This window comes from Hyla sarda, chromosome 4 (genome assembly GCF_029499605.1).
Source record: "Hyla sarda isolate aHylSar1 chromosome 4, aHylSar1.hap1, whole genome shotgun sequence".
NCBI classification, from domain to species: Eukaryota; Metazoa; Chordata; class Amphibia; order Anura; family Hylidae; genus Hyla; species Hyla sarda.
The window spans coordinates 117,728,764-117,755,154 of NC_079192.1; the positions used below are offsets into that span (position 1 = coordinate 117,728,764).

A 26,391-nucleotide genomic window follows, 5' to 3' on the forward strand; every position below is an offset into this window, starting at 1 on the left:
CATGTAATAACGCAAACTCATTTTATTAGGAAATAGTTATAGACCTATTTGTGTGGATAAAATAAGCGGTATCAATCTAAAGTATTCAAGTCTCCCCCTCATTGTGGGGGACTTGGTATAACCCGTGACCTTGCTGTTTCTGTTCCGTAGAGAAACGTGATGCTGGACCGGGAGAGATGAATCTGGCAATGCGGCGGGCAGTGCCGGGGCTGGTGCGGCAGTCATGCGGGTGAGTACGGTACCGGCGTGGTGCTATGACTTCCTATAGATACATGGGATGTTATATACAGACTGACAACCGCATCCACCTGACTACCTAGTCTGCACTGACCCCTCTAGAGCAGTGGTGTCCAAACTGTGGACCTTAAAGCGGACTTGTCAGATCCAACAAAAAAACAGTTTTTTAAATATATCACTTAGTACCTAATCCTGACCATGTACATCTAATTTGTATGTGTCTAGCGCCTTTATTTTATTTTTTATTACGCTTTTAATTTGCTCACTAGTCTGAATTCCTCTCAAACGGAGGGGGCGTGGCCTCACTCTGCAGTCTCCGCCCCCTCCCTCAGTATGCTTTCTGCTCACATCTCTCCTAGCATTACCTAAACTACAACTCCCAGCATGCCTGGACAGCCAAACCGTGAATCTCCGGATGTTGCAACACTACAACACCCAGCATGCCTGGACAGCCAAACCGTGAATCTCCGGATGTTGCAACACTACAACACCCAGCATGCCTGGACAGCCAAACTGTGAATCTCCCGATGTTGCAACACTACAACACCCAGCATGCCTGGACAGCCAAACCGTGAATCTCTGGATGTTGCAACACTACAACACCCAGCATGCCTGGACAGCCAAACCGTGAATCTCTGGATGTTGCAACACTACAACACCCAGCATGCCTGGACAGCCAAACTGTGAATCTCCCGATGTTGCAACACTACAACACCCAGCATGCCTGGACAGCCAAACCGTGAATCTCTGGATGTTGCAACACTACAACACCCAGCATGGCTGGACAGCCGAATTGTTGACCCCTAGATGTTGCAAAACTACAATTCCCAGCATGCCCAGACAGCCGTTGACTGTCTGGGCATGCTGGGAGTTGTAGTTTTGCAACATCTGGAGGTCCACAGTTTTGAGACCACTGCTCTAGCCACTCTACAGTGACCAATCAGATCATTGCTTACATTGTCTAACTTACCTTGAAAGTTAGAACTGCAATCTGCTGTTGGCTGTCTGGTCATGGTGGGAGTTGTAGTTTTGCAACAGCTGTAGGCATGCTGGCTGGAAAACACTGATCTGCTATAGAGTCCATGATGTATACCTCTACTGTGTAAAAGTGTTGCTTACATTATCTAACTTACCTGGAAATTTAGAGCTGCAATCTGCCTTTGGCTGTCCGGGCATGCTGGGAGTTGTAGTTTTGCAACATCTGGAGGTCCACAGTTTGGAGACCACTGCTCTAGCCACTCTATAGTGACCAATCAGATCGCTGCTTACATTGTCTAACTTACCTTGAAAGTTAGAACTGCAATCTGCTGTTGGCTGTCTGGGCATGGTGGGAGTTGTAGTTTTGCAACAGCTGTAGGCATGCTGGTTGGAAAACACTGATCTGCTATAGACTCCATGACGTATACCTCTACTGTGTAAAAGTGTCCTCTGCATACATAAACTTTTTTGTAGTAATAAAGAAATAAATAAAAATTATATATATATATATATATATATATTGCGTTCAATATGTTTTATTAATTAATTTTTCTTTGTCATTCTGCTGTATATAATAGCACAGAGGTTTACACTATTCCATTATGGTCTCTGGGGAGAATTCATCATTGATTGATTTTATGCTGTTTTTCTGGTGGTAAAAAGTCCCGAAATTTAGCGCAATTAGACACTTTCAACAAAACAACTTGGGGGAACTCATCAATGTTGGTGTGGGGGAATTTTAGATTTTTTTTCCTTCGCCTTTTTTGTGTGTGACAGCAATGTGTACCTGCGCCAAATTTTTGAACAGGTCGCATGATGTGGTAAATGTGGTGCTAGTACAGGGCTTGACAAGTCCCCGGGCATCATGATGATCGTGAATTTTGTGGTGATGCCTAGGTTGTCATCCCTTATCATTAGGGTTTCTCCATCTTTTAAAAAGACAAACTGTTTTACTTCTGCCTATGTTTCCGCACTGATCCCCCGTTCTGCCTTTGGTCGGCTCCAGTTTTACCTGAGCAGCGAATGTCACGTGACTGCAGCAGCCAATCAGAGTCCTTGGTGGTCACCCTCTGTACTAAGGAGTATTCAGCGTGACCACTAAGCCTGCTGATTGGCTGCGGCAGTCACGTGACATCCCCTGCTCAGGTAAAACTGGAGCCGACCAAAGAAATCCGCTGTAGAATTTCATTGGCAGAGCAGTGAATCAGGGGACACAAATAACATTTATGAGAAGACAGTAATGACTGTGACACATGGGGGAGATGAGGGGGACAGTAATGACTGTGACACATGGGGGAAATGAGGGGGACAGTAATGACTGTGACACATGGGGGAGATGAGGGGGACAGTAATGACTGGGACACATGGGGGGGGGGGGAAATGAGGGGGACAGTAATGACTGGGACACATGTGGGGGAAATGAGGGGGACAGTAATGACTGGGACACATGGGGGGGGAAATGAGGGGGACAGTAATGACTGGGACACATGGGGGGAAATGAGGGGGGACAGTAATGACTGGGACACATGGGGGGAAATGAGGGAGGACAGTAATGACTGGGACACATGGGGGGAAATGAGGGGGGACAGTAATGACTGGGACACGGGGGGGGAAATGAGGGGGGACAGTAATGACTGGGACACATGGGGGGGGGAAATGAGGGGGGACAGTAATGACTGGGACACATGGGGGGGGGGAAATGAGGGGGGACAGTAATGACTGGGACACATGGGGGGGGGGGGAAATGAGGGGGGACAGTAATGACTGGGACACATGGGGGGGGGAAATGAGGGGGGACAGTAATGACTGGGACACATGGGGGGGGGAAATGAGGGGGGACAGTAATGACTGGGACACATGGGGGGGGCAAATGAGGGGGGACAGTAATGACTGGGACACATGGGGGGGCAAATGAGGGGGGACAGTAATGACTGTGACACATGGGGGGGCAAATGAGGGGGGACAGTAATGACTGTGACACATGGGGGGGCAAATGAGGGGGACAGTAATGACTGTGACACATGGGGGAGATGAGGGGGACAGTAATGACTGGGACACATGGGGGGGAGATGAGGGGGACAGTAATGACTGGGACACATGGGGGGGAGATGAGGGGGACAGTAATGACTGGGACACATGGGGGAGATGAGGGGGACAGTAATGACTGTGACACACGGGGGAGAGAAAACAGAAAACCTGCCGTGTGAGCGGGAAATCACATTGATAACACTATAGCAAAATGTCTGAGCGAAATTCCACCTTGTAAATGGCGCCTTAGAGATCAATTGAGTTCATTTATAAAGAGAAAAATTGCATTGTCGCATATAGCAACCCCAGTGCACCGTTCATTTTTCTGTGGCAGTTTCATTGTTAAGCTGTCAGCAGACTTGTGCTGGGAAAAGGGGATGATTTTATATTTTATTATAGAAGGGGTTAATTTATATAGGGGTTAGCATTATTTATTATTATTATTATTATTATTATTAGGGAACACTTTATTAGTCTCCATCATTAAATGGCTCATAGAGATCAATCCAGGACCTATGTACTGCATAGATCCATAAAATCTGCACTCTGACGAGCTCTATCAATAGGGGCACATCGGCAGCCACGGAGGCTCAAATAAGCGCTCTGTCTGTCGGTACAACGGATACAACGTGGTACAAAGGTGGCTACGCTACTATTGCAGCAAGGAGATCCGACACACTGCACCACTACTGTTACCTCCAACATTCATTGAAATGCCACAGAACTTTATTCTCTGGGTCAATGTGAGTATGGGAAATATATACACATACATACAGTGGTCACTCAAGTTACAATATTAATTGGTTCCAGGATGACCGTTGTATGTTGAAACCATTGTATGTTGAGACCATAACTCTATGGAAACCTGGTAATTGGTTCTGAAGCCCCCAAAATGTCATCCAAAAATAGGAAAAATTGAGGACTAAAGAAAAATAAGTAGATCACAAATATAGATAAAGTAAGTCCTTACATATAAAAGTAAGAAAGATCTGCTGGGAGCTGTAAATCACTGTCTATGTAGAGGACAGGAGCTTCTTCAGGGTCCTGTACAGTACACGCAATGGGGGACATGTATCATTATTATGGACATTTATCAAGGGGTTTAGTCATGTTTTCTTTACTATAATTGTCGCAAAATTGTCGCAACTGCGACTACACGCTTTTTCGTGCGACATTTTGACTGGAAAGCGAGAAAAGCAAGTTTTCCTAAAATTTACTATGTAGTAATTTTAAAATGGACTACTGGTAGTCAGGTATTTATTAACTGCGACAGTCGCAACTGCGCAAAAAAAAGTCGCAACAGCGTTAAAAATTGACTAAATTTACTCCAGCTCAAACATGGAGCAGAAAAAGCTACTACCAATGTAAAAAAGGAAAAATTGCTTACGTGAAAGAAAATTATCAACAGGCTGAAACCAGTTGATAAATAAGTCACACATAAGCAAAAAAAAAGTAAGGAAAAAATTACTAAAAAAAAAGAATACATAAGCAAACATTGATAAATGTCCCTCTGTGTCTATTGTAGACACAGTTCTACCCCTTTACACTTTTGTCTAATTTACAGTCTTGCTCAAGATTTACTAAAGTTGTGCATGTCCTTTTGATAAATTTTGTGCAAATATAGAAACGACCCCCCCCCCCCCCCCCGCTCTACCGTGCACTCCTTCTCTACCTGAGACGGTACACTGCTCATAGCTAGAAGTGTTGGAGCAGCAGTGTGCGCCGAACAAAACTATGCATAATAGTAAAATCATAAATCTGTATAAAGTAAACAGAGGGGGAGATTCTCAAAGAATTTTGCGCCAAAAAAATCTAATAAAAAAATCAATTTTTGCGCGAAAAGTATCACCACATGTTTAAAGAGCTATGTGCCGCGGTTTACACTGTTAACGTCAGTTTTGTAAAAGTGGGCGTGTCCACGTATATTTTTTGCTTTACATGATATTTATACGTGGGATGAGAGTCCAGTTTACATCAAAAATTTCACACCAGCTTTTTGATAGTGTAGAAATCACAGAAATGGTTGTAGTTTTATTGTTTTGTGTTTTTATTTTTTATTTTTTTTTTGGGGGGGGGGGGGGGAACATGTTATGTACCGTATATACATACTCAAGTATAAGCCGGCCCGAATATAAGCCGAGGCCCCTAACTTTACCCAAAAAACCCAGGAACAGGTATTGACTCAACTATAAGCCTAGGGTGGGAAATACGTCATCCCCCCATGTAATCATCCAGACCCCTGTCATCATCCAGAACCCCGTCATCATCATCCCCCCCCCCCCTTCATCATCACCGCCTGTCAATCACTTCATCAGTGGTCTTCAACCTGCGGACCTCCAGATGTTGCAAAACTACAACTCCCAGCATGCCCCGACATGGACCATCCGGTGGGGATGGTTAGTTGTTGCGGGCTATCCATTTTCACCAGGGGGGCCTCTTCTCCGCGCTTCGGGCCCGGACTAGTGGCGTTGCCTTGATAATGACCCAAAGCGTGGAGAAGAGGCCCCCTTGGTGAAAATGGACAGCTGTCAACGACTAACCATCCCCACTGGACGGTCCATGCAGCATAGATGGCCCGGCCCAGCTCACCCTAACTTCCCGCCGAGGGGAGGTGACTACAAAACAAAAGGGGGGGGGGGGGGGCTGGATGATGACGAAGGCCGTAGTGGTCTTCAACCTGGGGGCCTCCAGAGGTTTCAAAACTACAACACAAAAAATCGTGCTGAAAAACTCTGCTTATACTCCACTATATACGGTAGGAAATTATAAAAAAAAATTAAAATTTATATTACTGCACCTGCACTCACATTTAAGCTCAGAAATGTTTTATTTATACATTTATCGTTTGTCTGGACACTAGTAACCATGGAATTTTTCGTGAGATGTTTCCACCAGAATTTTCTTGGATGTAAAAGTTGGCGCAAAAATCGTCAATTTTGGCACAAAAAAGAAAGAAAAAAAAAGTGGTGCAAAAATGAATTTTCACATATTTTCAAAGCAGCAAAAGAGACCTTTGAAATGTGAGGAGAAAAAAAAAGGTGTGAATAATATCGCTGGAACAGAAATTACAGTAGTTTTTGTGAATCTCCCCCAGAATGTCTGGGTTTAAAAAATATGTAATTTTGCTGAACAATCTGTGCCCTTAACTCTATATCTGTGTTTACCAACCAGAATGCCTCCAAGTGTTGCAAAACTTGGCATGCTGGGAGTTGTAGTTTTGCAAAAGCTGGAGGCACCCTGGTAGCAGAAATTAGTGTGCGACATGGGTATGCAGCAGAGCTGAATGTGTGATTATATGTAAACATGACCACGCACACACTCAACTCTGCTAAAACACCTGATCACACTCAGCTCTGCTACATACACACATTCACACACTCAACTCTGCTACATAAACACACTCACACACTCACCTCTGCTACATACACACATAACATACTCACCTCTACTACATACACACAATCACACATATACATAGACCTAACAGCTGTACCTCCTTTTCCCTCCCTGCACATTACAGTGGTATATTCCTAGCTGTGGTCACCATGGTTACATTGAACAGGAGCCATCTCCTGCTCTCATGAAGAACAGCAGGGAGTGTGAATTTTAGAGTGTGAAGTCTGAACTGTCGGGAAGTATTTCGCCCGCACTATAACCCCGGTGTATTATCGGGTGTATGGGGTTAGACTGCGGGTGAATGGGTGATCACAAGTGTCCATAATCATTAGATTGTTATTAAAAGTAGGGATCGACCGATATCAATTTTTTTAGGGCCGATACCGATAATTGGTGCAGGTTAGGGCCGATAGCCGATAACTTATACCGATATTCCGGTATAAGTTATCGGCTATTTAACCCCCTGCGACACCGCTGCAGATCATTGATTTAAAGCAGGCGATTTAAATCAATGATCTGCAGTGGCTAACTGGCAGCCACTAGGACTGCTTTGAAAATGCGCAGTCTTAAAGACAGCAATGCATTTCTTTGTGGAACCTGCAAAAAGATTAAGGGGGTTATCCAGGAAAAAACTTTTTTTTTATATATCAACTGGCTCCAGAAAGTTAAACAGATTTGTAAATTACTTCTATTAAAAAAAAAATAAAGTCTTAATCCTTTCAGTACTTATGAGCTGCTGAAGTTGAGTAGTTTTTTTCTGTCTCTCTGATGACATGTGTCTCGGAAACTGTCCAGAGTAGAAGCAAATCCCCATAGCAAACCTCTTCTACTCTGTGCAGTTCCTGAGACAAGCAGAGATGTCAGCAGAGAGCACTGTTGCCAGACAGAAAACAACAACTCAACTTCAACAGCTGATAATTATTGAAAGGATTAAGATTTTTAATAGAAGTAATTTACAAATCTGTTTAACTTTCTGGAGCCAGTTGATATATAAAAAAAAGTTTTTTCCTGGATAACCCCTTTAAACATGTTCAATGTTTGTGCGGATGCTAGTATCAAGATTTCCGTGCCAGAAACACCTGGTGTGGAATTTCTGCCATGTGCACCGTTTAGGAGAATCCCATTGATATCAACGGGACTCTGTTACTGCGGAATTTCCGTGTGGAATTCTGGGGCCGTATTGAGCTTGGGGAAATCATAGTTGAAAAAAAAAAGTGTTGAAAAAAAAATAAAAAACGAAAACATACAGGCCTCTCAATTCCACTTTAGAACTGAACTAGTCCCTGAAAAATCAGATTTTGAAATTTTTTCGAAAATCTGGAAAATTGCTGCTAAACTTCTAAACCTTCTAATGTTCTAAAAAAGTAGGGAGCTGAGTGTCAGGACTGACAGGCAGGTCACAGAGGTGAGCAAGGGGGAAGGAGGACAGAAGGGACTGCAGCTCTAAACTTTGTATAATCTCTCCTGTCCCATGTCTGCAGAGTGAGCTGAGAGGAGACCAGGGCAGGACTGTGTAATGTGTGTGACTGTGTGCTGCCCCTCCCCATCCACCTCTCTGATCATCTCTTCTTCATAGACAGGTCAATGTTCCTCAGGGACTTCAAGAAAATGGCCCTGGTTCCCCTTTCATTTTACCAGCCTGTACTTTGCACATGTGCAGTAAGCAGTCAATGCATTTCTATGAGACACCCTCAGTTAGAGCTGCAACGATTAATCAATAAAATCAATCAAATTCGATAACTGGATTCGTTGTCGACAAATCCCATTATCGAATAATCACCCGATTCGTTGTCTGCGGCGGCAGTGAATGAATGAAGCTGACATGTCCCACATCTAGGCTTCATTCATTCGTCGCTCACGCCCGACGTGTCCCTGCTGCTGCTCTACTCCAAGCGCAATTAGCGCAGTGTCGGGACATGTCTATTATTTGCTGCTTATCTCTGTACCCAACGGAGATGAGCAGCAGAGAATAGACATGTCCCGGCGGTGCGCTAATTGCGCTGGAAGTAGAGCAGCAGCAGGGACATGTCTGGCGGCGGTGAATGGAAGAATTGGGCCAATACTAGCAATTTGCATGGTGTCGGGGACTCGTTCGTCCCCGATACCAAAACCGATACCTGCTTCTCCTGTCCGCATCCCGTCCCATGGAGGAGCATGTGACACACACGTCACTCCACCTCCTCCCCCGCGCCCAACGTAACACTACAGAGGAAGCAGAGTGACGTGTATGTCACATGCTCCTCCATAGGACAACATGATGTGGACGGGAGAACGGGGCAGAGGACAGCCGCCGGTGAGTGCTGTCTACATGGGTGGGGGCTGCCGTCTACTGGAGGGGCTGCTACTAATGTCTATGTGGGGCCCTGCTGTCTAAAGTGGGGTGGCCCTGCTGTCTAAAGGGGTAACAAGGGTGCAATGCTCTGCACATACCCCCATCTGTATAGAAATGTACATACACTGCTATACACGGGGAGGGGTATGTGCTGACTGCATAGCAATGCTCTTCAGTCTGCACATACCCCCATGTGTATAGGAGTGCTATATATAAAAAAAACAAAAAAAAAAAAAAATGTAAATTAACCGCTCCCCCAATAAAAATTAGCTCCCCCTTTTCCTATTGCTATACAAATAAAGTAAAGTAACTTTTTCTTTTACATATTTGATACTACCATTTGGCTAACTTCTGAACTATTAAAATATTAGTGAATCATTAATATTTTATTTTAATAGTTCAGTTACCCATGCGGCAATATCAAATTTACGCTGGTTTCTGTACAGGATCATTAATAATGACAGCAACCGGCGTAAACGTAAAAAAAAAAAATCAAAAATTGCTGCTGTTTGGTCACATCACATGCTAGAAACTTTTATGTCCATTGTACATAATTGTTCAAGTAGAATCAGCTGAACCCCTTTTTTTTTTGGCATTTTGAAATTTTTTCCGATTAATCAATGAAATAATCAACAACTAATCGATTATTAAAATAATCGTTAGCTGCAGCCTTACTCTGTCTTAACTTTCCTATGCCCTTGTGCCTACCATATAGCAACTGTATGTGTTGGGACGTGACACACCACAAAGAGGCTACAATATGGCAGCCCCCAATAACATTAAAACTACATTGTCCTAAAACCAAGTATATAAATTAAATGCTTTATCTTGATAAAACAATTATATTTATAAAAAAAATAAAATGGTGACACATTCCCTTTAAAACCAGTTTGAGAAGATCACCCAAAATTGCATTGAAATTGGACTTATATGGGTTGGCCTTCTCAAAGAAAATGGCAACTATGCAAAATATATGCCGGACTGAAAACCAGTCACACAATCTGGTGTGGATATGGGGGTGGTCTTTTGGGAGGATTCACTGTATACGAAAACAGAATCCAGGTGCTTCGGTGGGCTGGAGACTCTCTCCTTGTCACGATTCGGCTGGCTGGAGGTGGATCCTCTGTGCCAGAGAGGGATTGGCGTGGACCGTGCTGGTGGACCGGTTCTAAGTTGCTACTGGTATTCACCAGAGCCCGCCGCAAAGCGGGATGGTCTTGCAGCGGCGGTAGCAACCAGGTCGTATCCACCAGCAACGGCTCAACCTCTCTGACTGCTGAAGATAGGCGCGGTACAAGGGAGTAGACAAGAGCAAGGTCGGACGTAGCAGAAGGTCAGGGCAGGCAGCAAGGATCGTAGTCAGGGGCAACGGCAGGAGGTCTGGAACACAGGCTAGGAACACACAAGGAAACGCTTTCACTGGCACAATGGCAACAAGATCCGGCGAGGGAGTGCAGGGGAAGTGAGGTATAAATAGGGAGTGCACAGGTGAACACACTAATTTAGCCAGCTGCGCCAATCAGTGGCGCAGTGGCCCTTTAAATTGCAGAGACCCGGCGCGCGCGCGCCCTAAGGAGCGGGGCCGCGCGCGCCGGGACAAGACCGACGGAGAGCGAGTCAGGTACGGGAGCCGGGATGCGCATCGCGAGCGGGCGCCTCCCGCATCGCGAATCGCATCCCGGCTGAGAGGGGTATTGCAGCGCACCCGGTCAGCAGGTCTGACCGGGGCGCTGCAAATGCGAGGATGTTGCGAGCGCTCCGGGGAGGAGCGGGGACCCGGAGCGCTCGGCGTAACACTCCTAGGACTGTATCCCCTTTTCCAGCCCACCGAAGCACCTGAAAGCTGAACTACTTTATGCTAAAGTCAGCAACTGCCGAGCCGAGAAGTTTGTGACGAATCGAATCACTGTAACTTAGCTCATCTCTAGTCAAGTTATATAATAATAGTGCTGCGACTAACGATTATTGTTTCGATTAATCAAATCGGATAAAAATAACCATGGTGGAGAAGATAATTTGTGAGTTAGATTTAGGGAGGGAGTCAATGAGGGGAGGGGATCGAACTGAAGGTCTTATGTGTGTTTTAGGTAAGCGATGCATTGGGCCGGATTTTACTAAGAGTGAAGTGTAGGTTTCTTTGTGGGTTTTTATTCCCTACAATTTATTTTATATGGTATTTACTACCCTACATTTTCCACTTTCCCTACACTTTGCTTTTTTTTACACATGCTTGGATCTGTCGGGTTTTCCTCAGCTCAAATCCACCACATTTTATGTGGAAACCTTAGTAAATATGTTGGGTTTTTGTGAAAATGTTGGGAGCGCGCCCCTTTTTGGAGACCACGCCCCTTCTCCTGGCAGCCACGCCCCTTTTTAAGGTTTTCTTAGCAAAATGGAGAGTTAATCGGGTTTTTTTAATTCTGGCGCAGACAGAATTTCTGGTGCAATGCGACAGAATCTGGCGCACAACCCGACAAAACATGGGTTTGCAATAGTAAATGAGGGCCATTGTGTGTTAAGAGAGAGTTTGTAGGATCGGCTAGATGCTGAGCTTTGTGGAGGCTGAGAGGAGTAGCTTTTTATTATATTTAAATGCGTATAATTATTTTAAGTATCATTTTCTTTTTTTTTTTCCTGTAAGGGCTATACCCCCTCCCTGTTTCTTACCTGTGGCTTGATAGGAGGGGCAGCACATTCCCTGGTTGTCCATCCTCCGTGCTCCCAGCAGCCTTTTTAATGAATGTCTTCTCTCTGTAACTATTGTGAGTCTGGTCTTTAGCACAGAGCCAACAACCGGGGACTCACTATGGCTACAGAAAGGAGCTGCAGGAAGCAGAAGATGGTGTGTGCTGGACCCCCTCTTCACTAAACAGGCTGCCGAGGACTAGTTGCATATATAGAGTTGTGCTCATAAGTTTACCCTTGCAGAATTTATGATTTCTTATACATTGTTCAGAGAATATGAATGATAACACATAGAGCTGGGTGGTATGACCAAATGTGTGTATCACAGTATTTTTGTAACTTATGGTGGTTCCACGGATTATAACGGTATTTCTCGAACGCGGTTCTGCTTCTCATCCCCCCCCCCCCCCAAAATTATCAGCCCAGCGCTGCGCTGTCCCCATCGGGGTACTACTCACGTCACCTGCAAGCGCTGCCTCCCTCGTCCTCCTTTTTGTTGCGGGCCGCCGGTGCTGACACTCTATACTGTATGCTGTATCCCTATGCCCGGGCTGCAAAAGATAAATAAATTAAACTTTAATGCACCTTCCTACATCGGCCTCATGCTCTAACCGGGGACGGGAACGTCTGAGAGCCGTCAGCCTATCACCGACCGCAGTGATGTTCTGCCTCGGCCAGTGATGGGCTGAACTCACTGTCATGTAAGAAGCCGGCTTCTTACATGACAGTGCGCTTAACCTATCACTGGCCCAGGCTGAACATCGCTGCGGCCGGTGATAGGCTGACTGCTCTCCGCCGTTCATGCCCCCTGGAAGCAAGTTCAGACCGAAGGAGAAGGTGAGTTAAAGTTTATTTTATCTTTTGCAGCCCGGGCATAGGGATACAGCGCACAGTATAGAGTGTCAGCGCCAGTGGCCCGCTACAAACAGGAGGACGAGGAGGGCAGTGCTTGCAGGTCACGTGAGTAGTACCAAGATGGGGACAGCGTAGCGCTGGGCTGATAATTGGGGGGGCAGAACAGCGCTCACGGGTCACATATGATTAGTTCCCCAATGTGGGGACAGCGCAGTGCTGGGCTGATAATTCATTCCCAAGGGGGAGGGTCCCAACCGGTATTGCGGTATGGGAAAAATTCATATCGTGAAGCACAAAAATTTCGGTATTCGGTATGAACCGGTATACCGCCCAGCACTAATAACACAAAAACTTTTCTGTCATTCATGGCTAGAGATTGGCTGAAGCCATTTATTGTCAAACAACTGTGTTTACATTTTTTAAATCATAATCACAACACAAACTGCCCAAATAACAGTGATCAAAAGTTTACATACTCCAGTTCTTAATACTTTGTATTGCCCGCTTTAACATTAATGACAGCTTGAAGTCTTTTGTGGTAGTTGTGGATGAGGCTCTTTATCTTCTCAGATGGTAAAGCTGCCAATTCTTCCTTGCAAAAAGCCTCCAGTTCCCCTAAATTCTTGGGCTGTCTTGCATGAACTGCACGTTTGTGGTCTCCCCAGAGCGGCTCAATGATTTTGAGGTCTGGAAACTAAGTTGGCCGCTCCAGAATCTTCACTTTATTTTGCTGTAGCCAATGACAGGTCGACTTGGCCTTGTGTTTTGAATCATTGTCATGTTGGAATGTCCAAGTATGTCCCAAGCTCAGCTTCCTGGATGATGAGTGCAAATTGACCGCCAGTATTTGTAGGAACTACTTCTAGACCCTATGGGGGAGATTTATCAAAATCTGTCCATAGAAAAAGTTGCTAAGTTGCCCATAGCAACCAATCAGATCGCTTCTTTCATTTTTAACAATGCCTCTGCAAAATGAAAGAAGTGATCTGATTGGTTGCTATGGGCAACTCAGCAACTTTTCCTCTGCACAGGTTTTGATAAATCTCCCCCTATATTCTTTGTCCCCTTCCACCTTACATCCTCAGAGAAATTGTTTATCAGATGCCCATCTTCCAATGCTGACAGAAGAGGAACAGGGACAGTTAAATGCCCCAATTACTCCTGAGGAACTTCAGGCGGCTATTAAAAACCTTCCCCTGGGTAATGTGCCTGGGCTGGGCAGCTTCTCTGGCATTTTCTTTTTTTTTTTCTTTAAAATCCTGTCGAGTGAGGTATCTCCTCCGCTTCTAGAATTATTTATCTTACCTGCAGGGGGCTGGTATTTCCAGCACTATTAACACAGCAAATATATAAAGGTTCAACCAAAATCTGAAAAGGACCACCTCATGCCCGATGGATACAGACTGATGTATCTTATTAATGCTGACTTGAAGCTGATGTCTAAGATCATGGCAGACCATCTGGCCCTGGTTCTGCCTTGTCTCATTTCTCCAGCACAGGGGGCTTTGTAAGAGAGGGGCTGCAGTGGCAAATATATGCAGAGTTGCAGTCCTTTGAATAGAAAGGCGCCCGGCACTGCTGTGTGACTATCCACTAAACCGCTACTGCTATACTCTGTCCGACCTTCCAGGTGCTCACATCAGGTAAGTACAAGTGACAATTCCATAGGAAGCAAAGAAAGAATGGAGCACTCACCAGGTCTTCAAGTGTTATTCAAGCTTCTTTTATTTAATCTTGCTTGATAATGTGTACACATGCAGGGGAGAGCGGACATACAGACAGGTGAGGGAGAGGCTGAGGGCCTCAGCCTCTCCCCCACCTGTCTGTATGTCCGTTCTCCCCTGTACGTGTACACATTATCAAGCAAGAGGAAATAAAAGAAGCTTGAATTACCCTTGAAGACCTGGTGAGTGCTCCATTCTTTCTTTGCTTCCTATTGAATTGTATATGCAGAGTTGCATCCCTCTCCTGGTATCCTATCTATTGATGCTGTAAAGGCATTCAATAGTGTCCGATTGGATTTTGGCTGTACTTTAACATATGGGTTTATCTGGAGCTTACTTGTCTTACCATTTATTTCTTTATTCTAATACCCAGGCTAGCATTTATCTCCCAGGTTTTCTGTTGATCCCTTTCTCTTCCCAAAAAGGAATGAGACAGGGCTGCCCTTTGTCCCTCTTGTTATTGAGCCTAGCCATTGAACCCCTTTTCTGTGTCCTACAGTCTGATCCTGTCGTTGTGAGGGTCCTCAATGATCAAATCTTCTTTATTCGCAGATGATATCCTGTTTCTCTCTGACAGTACACTCTCAATTTATATTGGAAAGTCAGGAGACGTGGGAGCGAGGCCCTTAGTACCTCCCTCTTTAGATATTGGAAAGTAAAGGATCTAGTGAAACCCATTTTATAGGGTTGGGCATTGGCAGTGGTGAGCGCAGTGTGAAGGGAGACCCAATTTAAAGGAGTACTCCGGTGGAAAACAATTTATTTTAAATCAACTGGTGCCAGAAAGTTATACATATTTGTAAATCACTTCTATTATCATCTGCTGTATACTACAAAGGAAGTTCTTTTCTTGTTGAATTTCTTTTCTGTCTGACCCCAGTTCTCTCGGCTGACACCTCTGTCCGTGTAAGGAACTGTCCAGAGCAGAAGCAAATCCCCCATAGCAAACCTCTCCTGCTCTGGCCAGTTCCTGACATGGACAGAGGTGTCAGCAGAGAGCACTGTGGTCAGACAGAAAAGAATTAAAAAAAGAAAATAACTTTCTCTGTAGTAAGCAGCAGCTGATAATTACTGGGAGGATTAATATTTTTAAAAAGTAATTTACAAATCTGTATAACTTTCTGGCACCAGTTAATTTAAAATTGTTTTCCACTGGAGTACCCCTTTAAGATTCTTCATCAAGCAATGTATAGCTTCACCCTTCCTAAAACAGGTCAAAAACCAGATTGTGAAATGAGATGGTCAGACCTGCTGTCCGGATTGTGGAATGAGATGGTCAGACCTGCTGTCCGGATTGTGAAATGAGATGGTCAGACCTGCTGTCCGGATTGTGAAATGAAATGGTCAGACCTGCTGTCCGGATTGTGGAATGAGAGGGTCAGACCTGTTGTCCGGATTGTGAAATGAGATGGTAAGACCTGCTGTCCGGATTGTGAAATGAGATGGTCAGACCTGCTGTCCGGATTGTGAAATGAGATGGTCAGACCTGCTGTCCGGATTGTGGAATGAGATGGTCAGACCTGCTGTCCGGATTGTGGAATGAGATGGTCAGACCTGCTGTCCGGATTGTGGAATGAGATGGTCAGACCTGCTGTCCGGATTGTGGAATGAGATGGTCAGACCTGCTGTCCGGATTGTGGAATGAGATGGTCAGACCTGCTGTCCGGATTGTGAAATGAGATGGTCAGACCTGCTGTCCGGATTGTGAAATGAGATGGTCAGACCTGCTGTCCGGATTGTGAAATGAGATGGTCAAACCTGCTGTCCGGATTGTGAAATGAGATGGTCAGACCTGCTGTCCGGATTCTGGAATGAGATGGTCAGACCTGCTGTCCGGATTGTGAAATGAGATGGTCAGACCTGCTGTCCGGATTGTGGAATGAGAAGGTCAGACCTGCTGTCCGGATTGGGGAATGAGATGGTCAGACCTCCTGTCCGGATTGTGAAATGAGATGGTCAGACATTGCTACATGGGCTGGTATCATGTCCTAGAAGTCATGAGTTTTGGGTTTCCCTCTTTTACTCTTAGACAGCAAGCTGGGAATAAAATTACAAGTCAATCCCCTACCATCCTATACCACATTCCTGCGGAGGACACTTCTCTAACTATGTTACTCCATGTTTATCTTGCTTGTGAAGAGGTGTCTTGTAGCCCACTGGCTTCAGCCCATTGCCCTCCACTTCGGAGTTGCTTCAACAAATGAGATACTTGTTCTTAGATCAGTTAGAGGTCTGCTGGACAGCTGATAAATCTGCCAAACCCTTTAATAACTTTTATCATTGTCTTCTTCAACGATGCAGAGATAATTCCAAAAATCTCTCCATTTTATAATACTACTTGGTATCTACAGAAGGCTAATGCTGGTCTAGGTAGACTGCAATTGCCCTTATGTCCCGAGAAACCAACAAACTCGTTACTTAGAGAAGTGAAATGGGTGATGCCTGCTTATGTTTTGAATTGGCTGTGTTCTGAGTAGGGTGACCTATTGACCGTATTTTCTACCTTCTTTTTCTCCAATGCTGAGTGGGCCATGGGTAGTAGGGTGGGAACGAGGGGAGGGGTGTTAGGGAGAAAACAGTACCCTGCATACGACATGCTACATTTTTGAACTGGTTAAATGTCATGTTTTACTGTTATGACTCTTGGAAGGGTTGTCAACTCCTGGTCTATGGAATTTGTAAAAGTTTTAAAATAGTTAATAAAAATATTTATAAAAAAAAAACCACACTATTTGATGTCGCAGCATGCATAATTTTCTTATCACATTCCTGATCCCATACAATCAATTGCCTGAATTAAAAAAAAAAAAGTTCAAAATTGCTGATTTTAGGTCATATTGCATACCAGAGAGCTTTTATATGGCTCTGTAGATACCAAATTGAAAGTGTTAGGCTGGAATTCCACTGAGGATTTTCATGCAAAAATGCCATAAAAACGCCCATTTTGCCACACTGCGTTTTTTCTGCAAAAAAAAAAAACAAAAAAAAAACGCGTCCAGACGTTAGCTGCAAGTCAATAGTAAACTGCAAAATGGCAGATCCACTTGGCGTTTTTCAATTTGGCTTTTTTTTTATCCTTTTGGAGTTTTTCAGCTATTTTGGGCTTAGAGGCTGGTTTTCCAAAACGCCCAACAAAATCTAGTTTGGAGTTTTTCGCACAGAAATTGTGGCGTTTTCCTCCCATATAAGTCTATGGGAGAGCAAAAATGCCATTTTTGTTTTAACTTTGGCGTTTTTGCCGACGGTTTTTATTCTTTTTGGGACTTTAGCGATCCAAAAAAGTGATGGAGATACCTTTTTTTTTTATAAAAATTTTGTAGGGTACCATTAAAAAAATAATAATAATAAAGATACAGTAGTGATGGAAAAAATTGTATTTAAAGGAGAACTCCAGAGTATAAAAATTGTCCCCTATACTGCCGGCAGTAAAAAAATAAAGATGCACATACCTTCCTCCGCTCCTCCGGGGCCTCCGGTAACCGTCTCCGGTCTCCGCCGTGATCCTCTTCCTGGTTTCCTGTTGTCGGGGGGTCTTACTGTGCTCAGCCGATCACCAGCCGCAGTGAAGTCCCGACTCGGCCGGTGATAGGCTGAGCGGCAGTGTGATGTTTTCGGCCCCGGCAGCAGGTGCCAGGGTAATGAAGAATTTTGTGTCCTGAAGCGTTCTCACACTGCCGCTCAGCCTATCGCCGGCCGAGTCGGACTTCGCTGCGGCTGGTGATTGGCTGAGCGCAGTATGATTCTCCGACCACCGGCAACCAGGAAGTGGATCGCGGCGGAGACCGGAGCCGGTTACCAGAGGCCCTGGGGGAGCGGAGGAAGGTATGTACGTCTTTATTTTTTTACTGCCAGCAGTATGGGCGACAATTTTTATACTCTGGAATTCTCCTTTAACCGAATGTATCTTTTTATTATAAGGAAATTTTTATTAATTTTTAAACGGGGATCAATTTATGTGGGCGGGCAGGGCAAAAAAATGTAGTCGACAATAATAAAAATGTAGTGTGTGTTTGTTTTTCACACTTTTCCATGATGGGAGTAGTAGTGGCTGTACTAATTGACAGATCCGTTGCGATCCACCTGTATAATGTATAGATGCGGCTGGCCGCTCTTCTATGGTTCCCTGCACTGCCGTATATATACACCTATTCATATTTCCCGCAGAGAGCTGTAATTGGCCAGATGGTTCCAGCCAATCACAACTCTCTGTGGCAAATATGAATAGGTGTATATATACGGCAGTGCACTGGACCATAGAAGAGCGGCCGCATCTATACATTATACAGGAGGATCACAACGGGTGTCAGGAGTGACACTCACTGGGTTTCTGTCTATTAATGCAGGTACTACAACTCCCAGCATGGAGCAGTGTGTGCTCCATGTTGGGAGTAGTAGTACCCGCAGTTAAGGACAGATCACAGTGGGTATCACTCTTGCCATCCGCTGTGATCATACTTTCTATTGCAGAGACGTGGAGCGGCTTTCTCCAGCATCTCTGCACTGTACTCCGGTGTGAGATGGAAATTTGCTCCCTGTGCAGACTTGCCTCCGCTCCTCCCCTCAGCTCTCCAAAGATTTCTGAAGCTACAGCTGGGGTGAGAGGGTAGAGCGAAGGCAGAGGAAGGGGGAGTGAAGACATACATGCCCCCCTCATCTCCCCCTCCCTGCTCTGCCTGTGTTCACTGAACAGGAGGATAACAAAGTGCACGAACTGGGGATTTATAGACTGCAGGGGCTGGGGAATAAATCTCGGACTGGGGATGATTTGTATGTGTGAAGGGGGTGGGTGACTCCTGAATGCTGGGAGTTGTAGTCCCTGTTATGTGTGTGTAGACTAGTGTTTCCCAACCAGGGCTGAGTTATATTAGTGTGTATAACGCAGGTTTCCACCTCACACCGGCCAGTGATGTGAATAGAACATCACTGATTCATATTTCCCTCTGAGAGCAGGGATTGGCTGCAACCATCCGGCCAATCCACACTCTGGACGGAGTGATGTTCTATTCACATTACTGGCCGGAGTACAGTGCAGAGATGCGAGCGCTGTATAGAGCTGCTCCGCATCTCTGCTATATTATGGACGATCGCAGCGCGTGTCAGGAGTGACACCCAGGGCGATCTGTCTATTAATACAGGTACTACTACTACCATCATGGAAAAGTATGTTCCTTGCTGGGAGTAGTAGTACTACCTAAAAAATGTGAAAACTAGAGAGAAAAAAATGAAACAAACACACTTGTTAAATACATTTTTTCCATCCCTACTGCATCTTTTTATTATTTTTTATTACCGTATATACTCGAGTATAAGCCGAGTTTTTCAGCACAATTTTTCGTGCTGAAAACACCCCCCTCGGCTTATACTCGAGTGAACTCCCCCACCCGCAGTGGTCTTCAACCTGCGGACCTCCAGAGGTTTCAAAACTACAACTCCCAGCAAGCCCGGGCAGCCATCGGCTGTCCGGGCTTGCTGGGAGTTGTAGTTTTGAAACCTCCGGAGGTCCGCAGGTTGAAGACCACTGCGGCCTTCAACATCATCCAGCCCCCTCTCACCCCCCTTTAGTTCTGAGTACTCACCTCCGCTCGGCGCTGGTCCGGTCCTGCAGGACTGTCCGGTGAGGAGGTGGTCCGGTGGGATACTGGTTCCGGGCTGCTATCTTCACCGGGGAGGCCTCTTCTAAGCGCTTCGGGCCCGGCCTCAGAATAGTCACGTTGCCGTGACAACGGCGCAGAGGTGCGTTCATTGCCAACGTACTTCTGCGTCATTGTCAAGGCAACGCCTCTATTCCGGGCCGGAAGCGCGGAGAAGAGGCGCCCCCGGTGAAGATAGCAGCCCGGACCACCTCCTCACCGGACCACCTCCTCACCGGACAGCCCTGCAGGACCGGACCAGCGCCGAGCGGAGGTGAGTACTCAGAACTAAAGGGGGTGAGAGGGGGGCTGGATGATGTTGAAGGCCGCAGTGGTCTTCAACCTGCGGACCTCCGGAGGTTTCAAAACTACAACTCCCAGCAAGCCCGGACAGCCGATGGCTGCCCGGGCTTGCTGGGAGTTGTAGTTTTGAAACCTCTGGAGGTCCGCAGGTTGAAGACCACTGAGGGCGAATGATGAGAAGAGGATGATGAAGGGGGGGTGTGGGGATGATGAAGGGGGGTGGGGATGATGAAGGGGGGGTGTGGGATGATAAGGGGATGATGAAGGGGGGATGTGTGGGATGATGACAAGGGGATGATGAAGGGGGGATGTGTGGGATGATAAGGGGATGATGAAGGGGGGATGTGTGGGATGATGACAAGGGGATGATGATGAGGATGTTAATGACGGGTCTGGATGATGACAGGGGGGGATGATGTATTTCCCACCCTAGGCTTATACTCGAGTCAATAACTTTTCCTGGGATTTTGGGTTGAAATTAGGGGTCTCGGCTTATACTCGGGTCGGCTTATACTCGAGTATATACGGTACTTATATATTGTTTTGCTACTCAACCAATTTGGGGAAAAAACGCCAAAGAGGCCAGAAAAGGCAAATTCCACACAAAGGTAAAAACGCCCAAATGCAGGGAAAAACAGTGGCAGTTTTTCTGGCATTTTTAAGCCTAAAAAACGCAGTGCAAAAACCTCAGTGGAATCCTAGCCTCATGGCTCTTGGAGGATAAGAGCGAAAAAATTTAAACCCACATTGAAAATGACATGCAAAATTAAAGGGCTGACGTCTATAGCAAAATTACAAGTCTACATTCATAGCAATTTTTTTTATTTGTGTGGGGTTTTGAAAGTATTTGAACAAACAGGAAAAAAAACTCAATAGGTTGATGCTATGTCTTAAGAAGGATTACCTGCTTTGTACTGGAGATGAATAGAGAAGATGTCACACTTGCCACGACATGACTCCTTCTACCTTTTTTTTTTTCAGAGCATTGAAATTTTGGGGGGTCCGGCCTCTGTGTGTGAATGCACAGACAACCCTGAATTCTACAGGCAATGCGATCAGTGACCAAAGCTCAAAGGACGTGGGGTAAGTCTCAGTTTTAACACCCGTGTTTCCTTACTCTGTAGAGCTGCTGCTCCTTGAAGAGACTAAACAGCGATGTAAAGAGACTTAAGAGTAGATTTACTCGCTATGATTTTCACGCTGAATAATTTCAGTCACATCTAGTAAGCTGAGCCGCCGTTTCCAGTTGATGATCATCTCTGCCATGTAATGAAAATACATCTGTCATTGTCAGGTCTTGCCTCTTTACTTAGGCTCTATCAATTCTTGTTTTTTCTCCATCAACTGATACTGTACCTAACCCTGACATTTCCATCTCGGTATGTGGTACTACCATAACTCCCGGGCAGCAGGCTCGCTGTCTTGGAGTTATATATATGACTCTGATCTGTCTTTCACTCCCCATATTCAGTCCCTTTAACGTTCTTGTCACCTGCATCTCAAAAACATTTCCAGAATCACCCGTTTCTCACTACTGAATCTGCTAAAACTCTCATTATTGCTTTGATTCACTCGCGCCTCGACTACTCTAACTCTTTACTAATAGGCCTTCCTTTCTCCAAACTCTCTCCTCTTCAGTCCATTCTTAATGCTGCAGCCAGACTCCTCTTCCTCTCCAGCTGCTACACCGACGCCTCCTCCCTGTGCCAGTCACTACACTGGTTACCAATTCAGTCCAGAATACAGTACAAAATCCTCAGTCTCACACACAAAGCTCTCCACAGTGCTGCACCTCCCTACATCTCACCTCTGTCTACCATCCTACACGTTCTCTCCGATCTGCTAATGACCTCACACTAACATCTTCTATAATCCGAACTTCTCACTCCCGTCTCCCAGACTTCACTCGTGCTGCACTGGTTCTCTGGAACGCTATCCCTCAATCCCTCAGACTCAACAACAACATCCATAGTTTCAAACGTGGCCTAAAAACACATCTGTTCAGACAGGCCTATAACATTCTCTAATTGGCCTCAACATATCCCCAACATATCCCCACACCTCTTGTTTGAATAGTTATTGTGTAATATTATGTCTGATACTTGTCTTTGTTTGTACCCCATAATTGTAAGTGCTGCGGAATCTGTAGGCGCAATGTAAATAAATTAAATTATTATTATTATTGAGTGTTATACATTGCTGTATTTGTACCGTATATACTCGAGTATAAGCCGACCCGAATATAAGCCGAGGCCCCTAATTTCACCACAAAAACCCAGGTAAAGTTATTGACTCGACTATAAGCCTAGGGTGGGAAATACATCATCCCCCCCATGTAATAATCCAGACCCCCGTCATCATCCCCGCCCCCCACCACCCTTCATCATCACCACCTGTCAATCCCCTCATCAGTGGTTTTCAACCTGCGGACCCCCAGATGTTGCAAAACTACAATTCCCAGCATGCCCGGACAGCCATCTGCTGTCCGGGCATGCTGGGCGTTGTAGTTTTGAAACCTCTGGAAGTCTGCAGGTTGAAGACCACTGCGGCCTTCGTCATCATCCATCATCATGCGCAACGTTCCTGTGCGTTGTCGTCAAAGCAACATCACTAGTCCGGGGCCGGGCCTGAAGCGCGGAGAAGAGGCCCCCCAGGGGAAAATGGACAGCCCGCAATGACTAACCATCCCCACCGGACGGTCCCTGCAGCATAGATGGCCCGGACCAGCTCACCCTTCCTTCCCGCCGAGGGGAGGTGAATACAAAACAAAATGGGGGGGGCTGGATGATGACAAAGGCCGCAGGGGTCTTCAATCTGCGGACCTCCAGAGGTTTCAAAACTACAACACCCAGCATGCGCGGACAGCCGATGGCGGTCTGGAGGTCCGCAGGTTGAAGACCACCGAGAAGGGATTTAAAGGCGGAGAGTTCACTCGAGCATAAGCCGAGGGGGGCGTTTTCAGCACGAAAAATCATGCTGAAAAACTCAGCTTATACTCAAGTATATACAGTAAATCTATTTTAGCAGTGCCTTGCCTCAGCGGGAGTCGGCGATCGCATATCACTGGGTACCCGCTGCAACTCTCAGTGACAGTGAACCCCTTCAGTCCTGCGGTTAGTGTGACCACAGCACCAATTGCCGTGACTGAGGGAGGGAGCTCCCTCTGTTCCTTGTTGAGTCTCCGTGATGCGCTTGTGGGGTCTTAATGGTAGTCATGGCAACCAGAGACCTCCAAACAGCCTCTGGTTACCTGGCTATGGAAGCCAGGCATAATACATGAACACCTTAAAAAAAAAGAATAATTTTGCCAAAATTACTGCTTTTTGGTAATCCTGCCTCACTAAAAATTTTATGAAAAGTGATAAAAATGTTAGAAGTACCTTAAACTAGTACCATTGAAAACCACTACTTACCCCACAAAATATAAGCCCTCATAAATCTCCGTTGGTAAAAAAAAAAAAAGTTACAGTTCTCAGAATATTGATGACAACTCAACTCAAAATTTTTCCACATTCAGCAAATGTCTTCGATTAGGGAATAAAAATATAAAAATATTTCCTAAAAGACAGCACCACTAGTGCAGCGAATCTGTCCCAAAATGCATTTCTGCTGGGGTGAAATCTCTACACGTAAAATGCTGAAATTTTGCATAATGTTGTCTGTGGGAATCCACCCTAAACTATGTCATGGGACATCATATCCACACTATACAATGGGATTGTTTTTATCCTTGAAGTAGAATACTCATTTAAGTTGCAGCCGCCTGCCTAGAAAACAGGAATAGCAGCAAAGAAAAAGAATAGCAATATCACATTTTCCCATCTATAACTTATTTGTATTTAGAAGTTTTAGTTTTGCTTTTATTTCATTGATCACAAAGAATTCTCCTGATTGATTTTTCTTTTTCTTGTTTTTTTCAGCTTCCATTTCTTTCCCTATTATACAGTGAACACACACATTATAGATTATTGTTGTTGCAGTACTTGGTGGTATCTTCATTATTGCCATTGAAAATCACAATTGGGCGTAATACCACAGGCTGTGCGCCCAGATCTATAAGGCTGGTTCTCATAGGGACACTTATGTGTTAGGAAACAAATCAATATAGAAATGAAAAGTAAAACTTAAAGTGCAGAAATGAATGTGAATTTATAATTCCCCATTGTTTTACATGGAAAATTGTGCCTTTATGTTAATGTAAAATTATGTACCAAACACTGGCTTAGACCTGTCTTTGTAGCAAGCCTGTGGGTGCTAGGTTCAGCAAAACATGTGCTGTATATGCTTACAAATGGGAACAATTTTGGGTTTCTGTTGGTCATAGATCTGGTTATAGGGCATCTGTCACTTAGTTTAAAGGAACGTTTACACATACAGGATCTTCTGCATATTTTTGCTGCATATTTTCTGCAGCTGATTTTGCTACCCATTGAAGTTAAGGGGTAGCAAAATCAACTGCACAAAATATGCAGCAGTCCCTGTACGTATACCTGTACAATCCTGTAAATTCATCAAAAATATGCAGCAGATCCTTAATGGTCTATTCACACGTACAGTATTCTGTGCAGATTTGATGCGCAGGATTTTCTGCTGCAGATTTCAATGTAAACTGAATGACTGAACACAGCTTGAAATCCTGCGCATCAAATCTGCGCAGAACACTGTACGTGTGAATAGACCCTAAAGGAGTACTCCTCAAAGTAAAAATTGTCTTTCAGACTGCTGGCAGTAAAAAAAACAAAGGAATACATATCATCTGCCGCTCCCTCCGCTAACCCTCTCTGGTCTCCACCGCGGTGCTCTACTTGGTTGCCGGTGATCGTTGAGTCATACTGCACTGATGGCTGAGCGGCAGTGTGACGTTTTCGGCCCAGGCACTGGTCTTCTTCCTGGTGCCAGGACCAAAAACTTCACAATGCCGCTCAGCCCATCGCTGGCCAAGGCAGGACTTCGCTGCGGCCGGTGAATGGCAGAGTGCAGTATGACTCGCCAACGATCGGCAAACAGGAAGAGGATCGTGTCTGAGGCCGGAGCGGGTTACTGGAGGCACCAGTATGTATCCTTTTATTTGTTTAGCTGCCAGCAGTCTGAAAGACAATTTTTACATCCCGTAGTACTCCTTGAAGTGCATAAAACTGCTGATACAGTGTAGTAGTTATTAGTGTGAGGAGTCATGTCATACCTTTTTAATAGAACTTGTTAGTAGCTTTATTATAGCCCAAAAATACTTTTCTGCAGTCCCATTGTGTCAAAGATGCAAGGTTTTGTACTGAGCCGCAACACCTCTCTCCTGTGATGTCAAAACTGCTCCTAAATTCACACTCGGGCCTTGCTTACCATAGGTGACCTTACATGTAATTCTCATGTATGGGTCATAAATTTTGATTGCTGCGCATGTAGGGTGAGTTTTCAAACAGGGACCAGACATGATTTCACAGGGGAAAAACACTGCAGCCTGTGAAATCATGTCCGGGCAACTCTATACAGAGAACATCATTTAAACATTAATTGCTGATATTCCCTGTTTTTTTTTTTTTTTTTTTTTTTTTTTAAATGATCCAAGTTTGGTATCATTTGAATTGTACTGACCATTACAATAAAGGTTGCTTGTCAAGTTTACCATATTGTGAACTTCGATAAAATCATATCACAAAATTGTGCAATTCTAATATATTTTTTCTTTAATATTGTCCTACATATAATTTTAAAAATAAGCCCTAATACAACTTTGTCAAATCAAAATTCCCGGTCATGAAGGGGTTAAACACCAGCAAAAACAAAGTATAATATTTCGATGCACCCGTTTTTAGGTTTCCTAGAATAGATAGATCTGTGCGCACACTGGGCTTGTATTGTATTTGAATGACACTGTTAACCTAAAACCAGCATCCTCTCTCTGTCGATGTGCATGCAAAATGTAATGACTTTTATTTATTTAAACGGATTAACATTGTATGATCATCCCACAGCCTGTTTCCTCCGATGCCTGGGGAGCAAACTGCATTACGGTGGAGTGGACTTAAGTATGAAGAAGTGCCCATTGTCCATATTAAAGCCACATATAACAAGTGAGTCGCCTATTAATAAAAATGTGTTAATAGCTTTACTGTTGACCCTTTCTGCCAGTAGAGACCTTCCTGTGCTTATAGTCTTGTTCATAAGGCTGTCTTTCAGTCAGTTTATAGTTATGTAAAAGAAAAAGTTTAAATTCCAGTATGGTGCT

At 44.9% G+C, this 26,391-nt stretch overlaps 1 protein-coding gene across 1 annotated transcript in view; it reads left to right on the forward strand.

Moving 5' to 3' along the window:
• The window catches only part of MRPS11 (mitochondrial ribosomal protein S11), a 176,801-nt gene that overhangs the window by 121,746 nt on the left and 28,664 nt on the right, over positions 1-26,391 (forward strand). Inside the window, exons 2-4 of the mRNA XM_056571904.1 lie at positions 151-229; positions 21,150-21,251; positions 26,138-26,236. Of these exons, the coding sequence (XP_056427879.1) occupies positions 151-229; positions 21,150-21,251; positions 26,138-26,236 (280 nt within the window). The remainder of the gene's footprint in view (positions 1-150; positions 230-21,149; positions 21,252-26,137; positions 26,237-26,391) is intronic.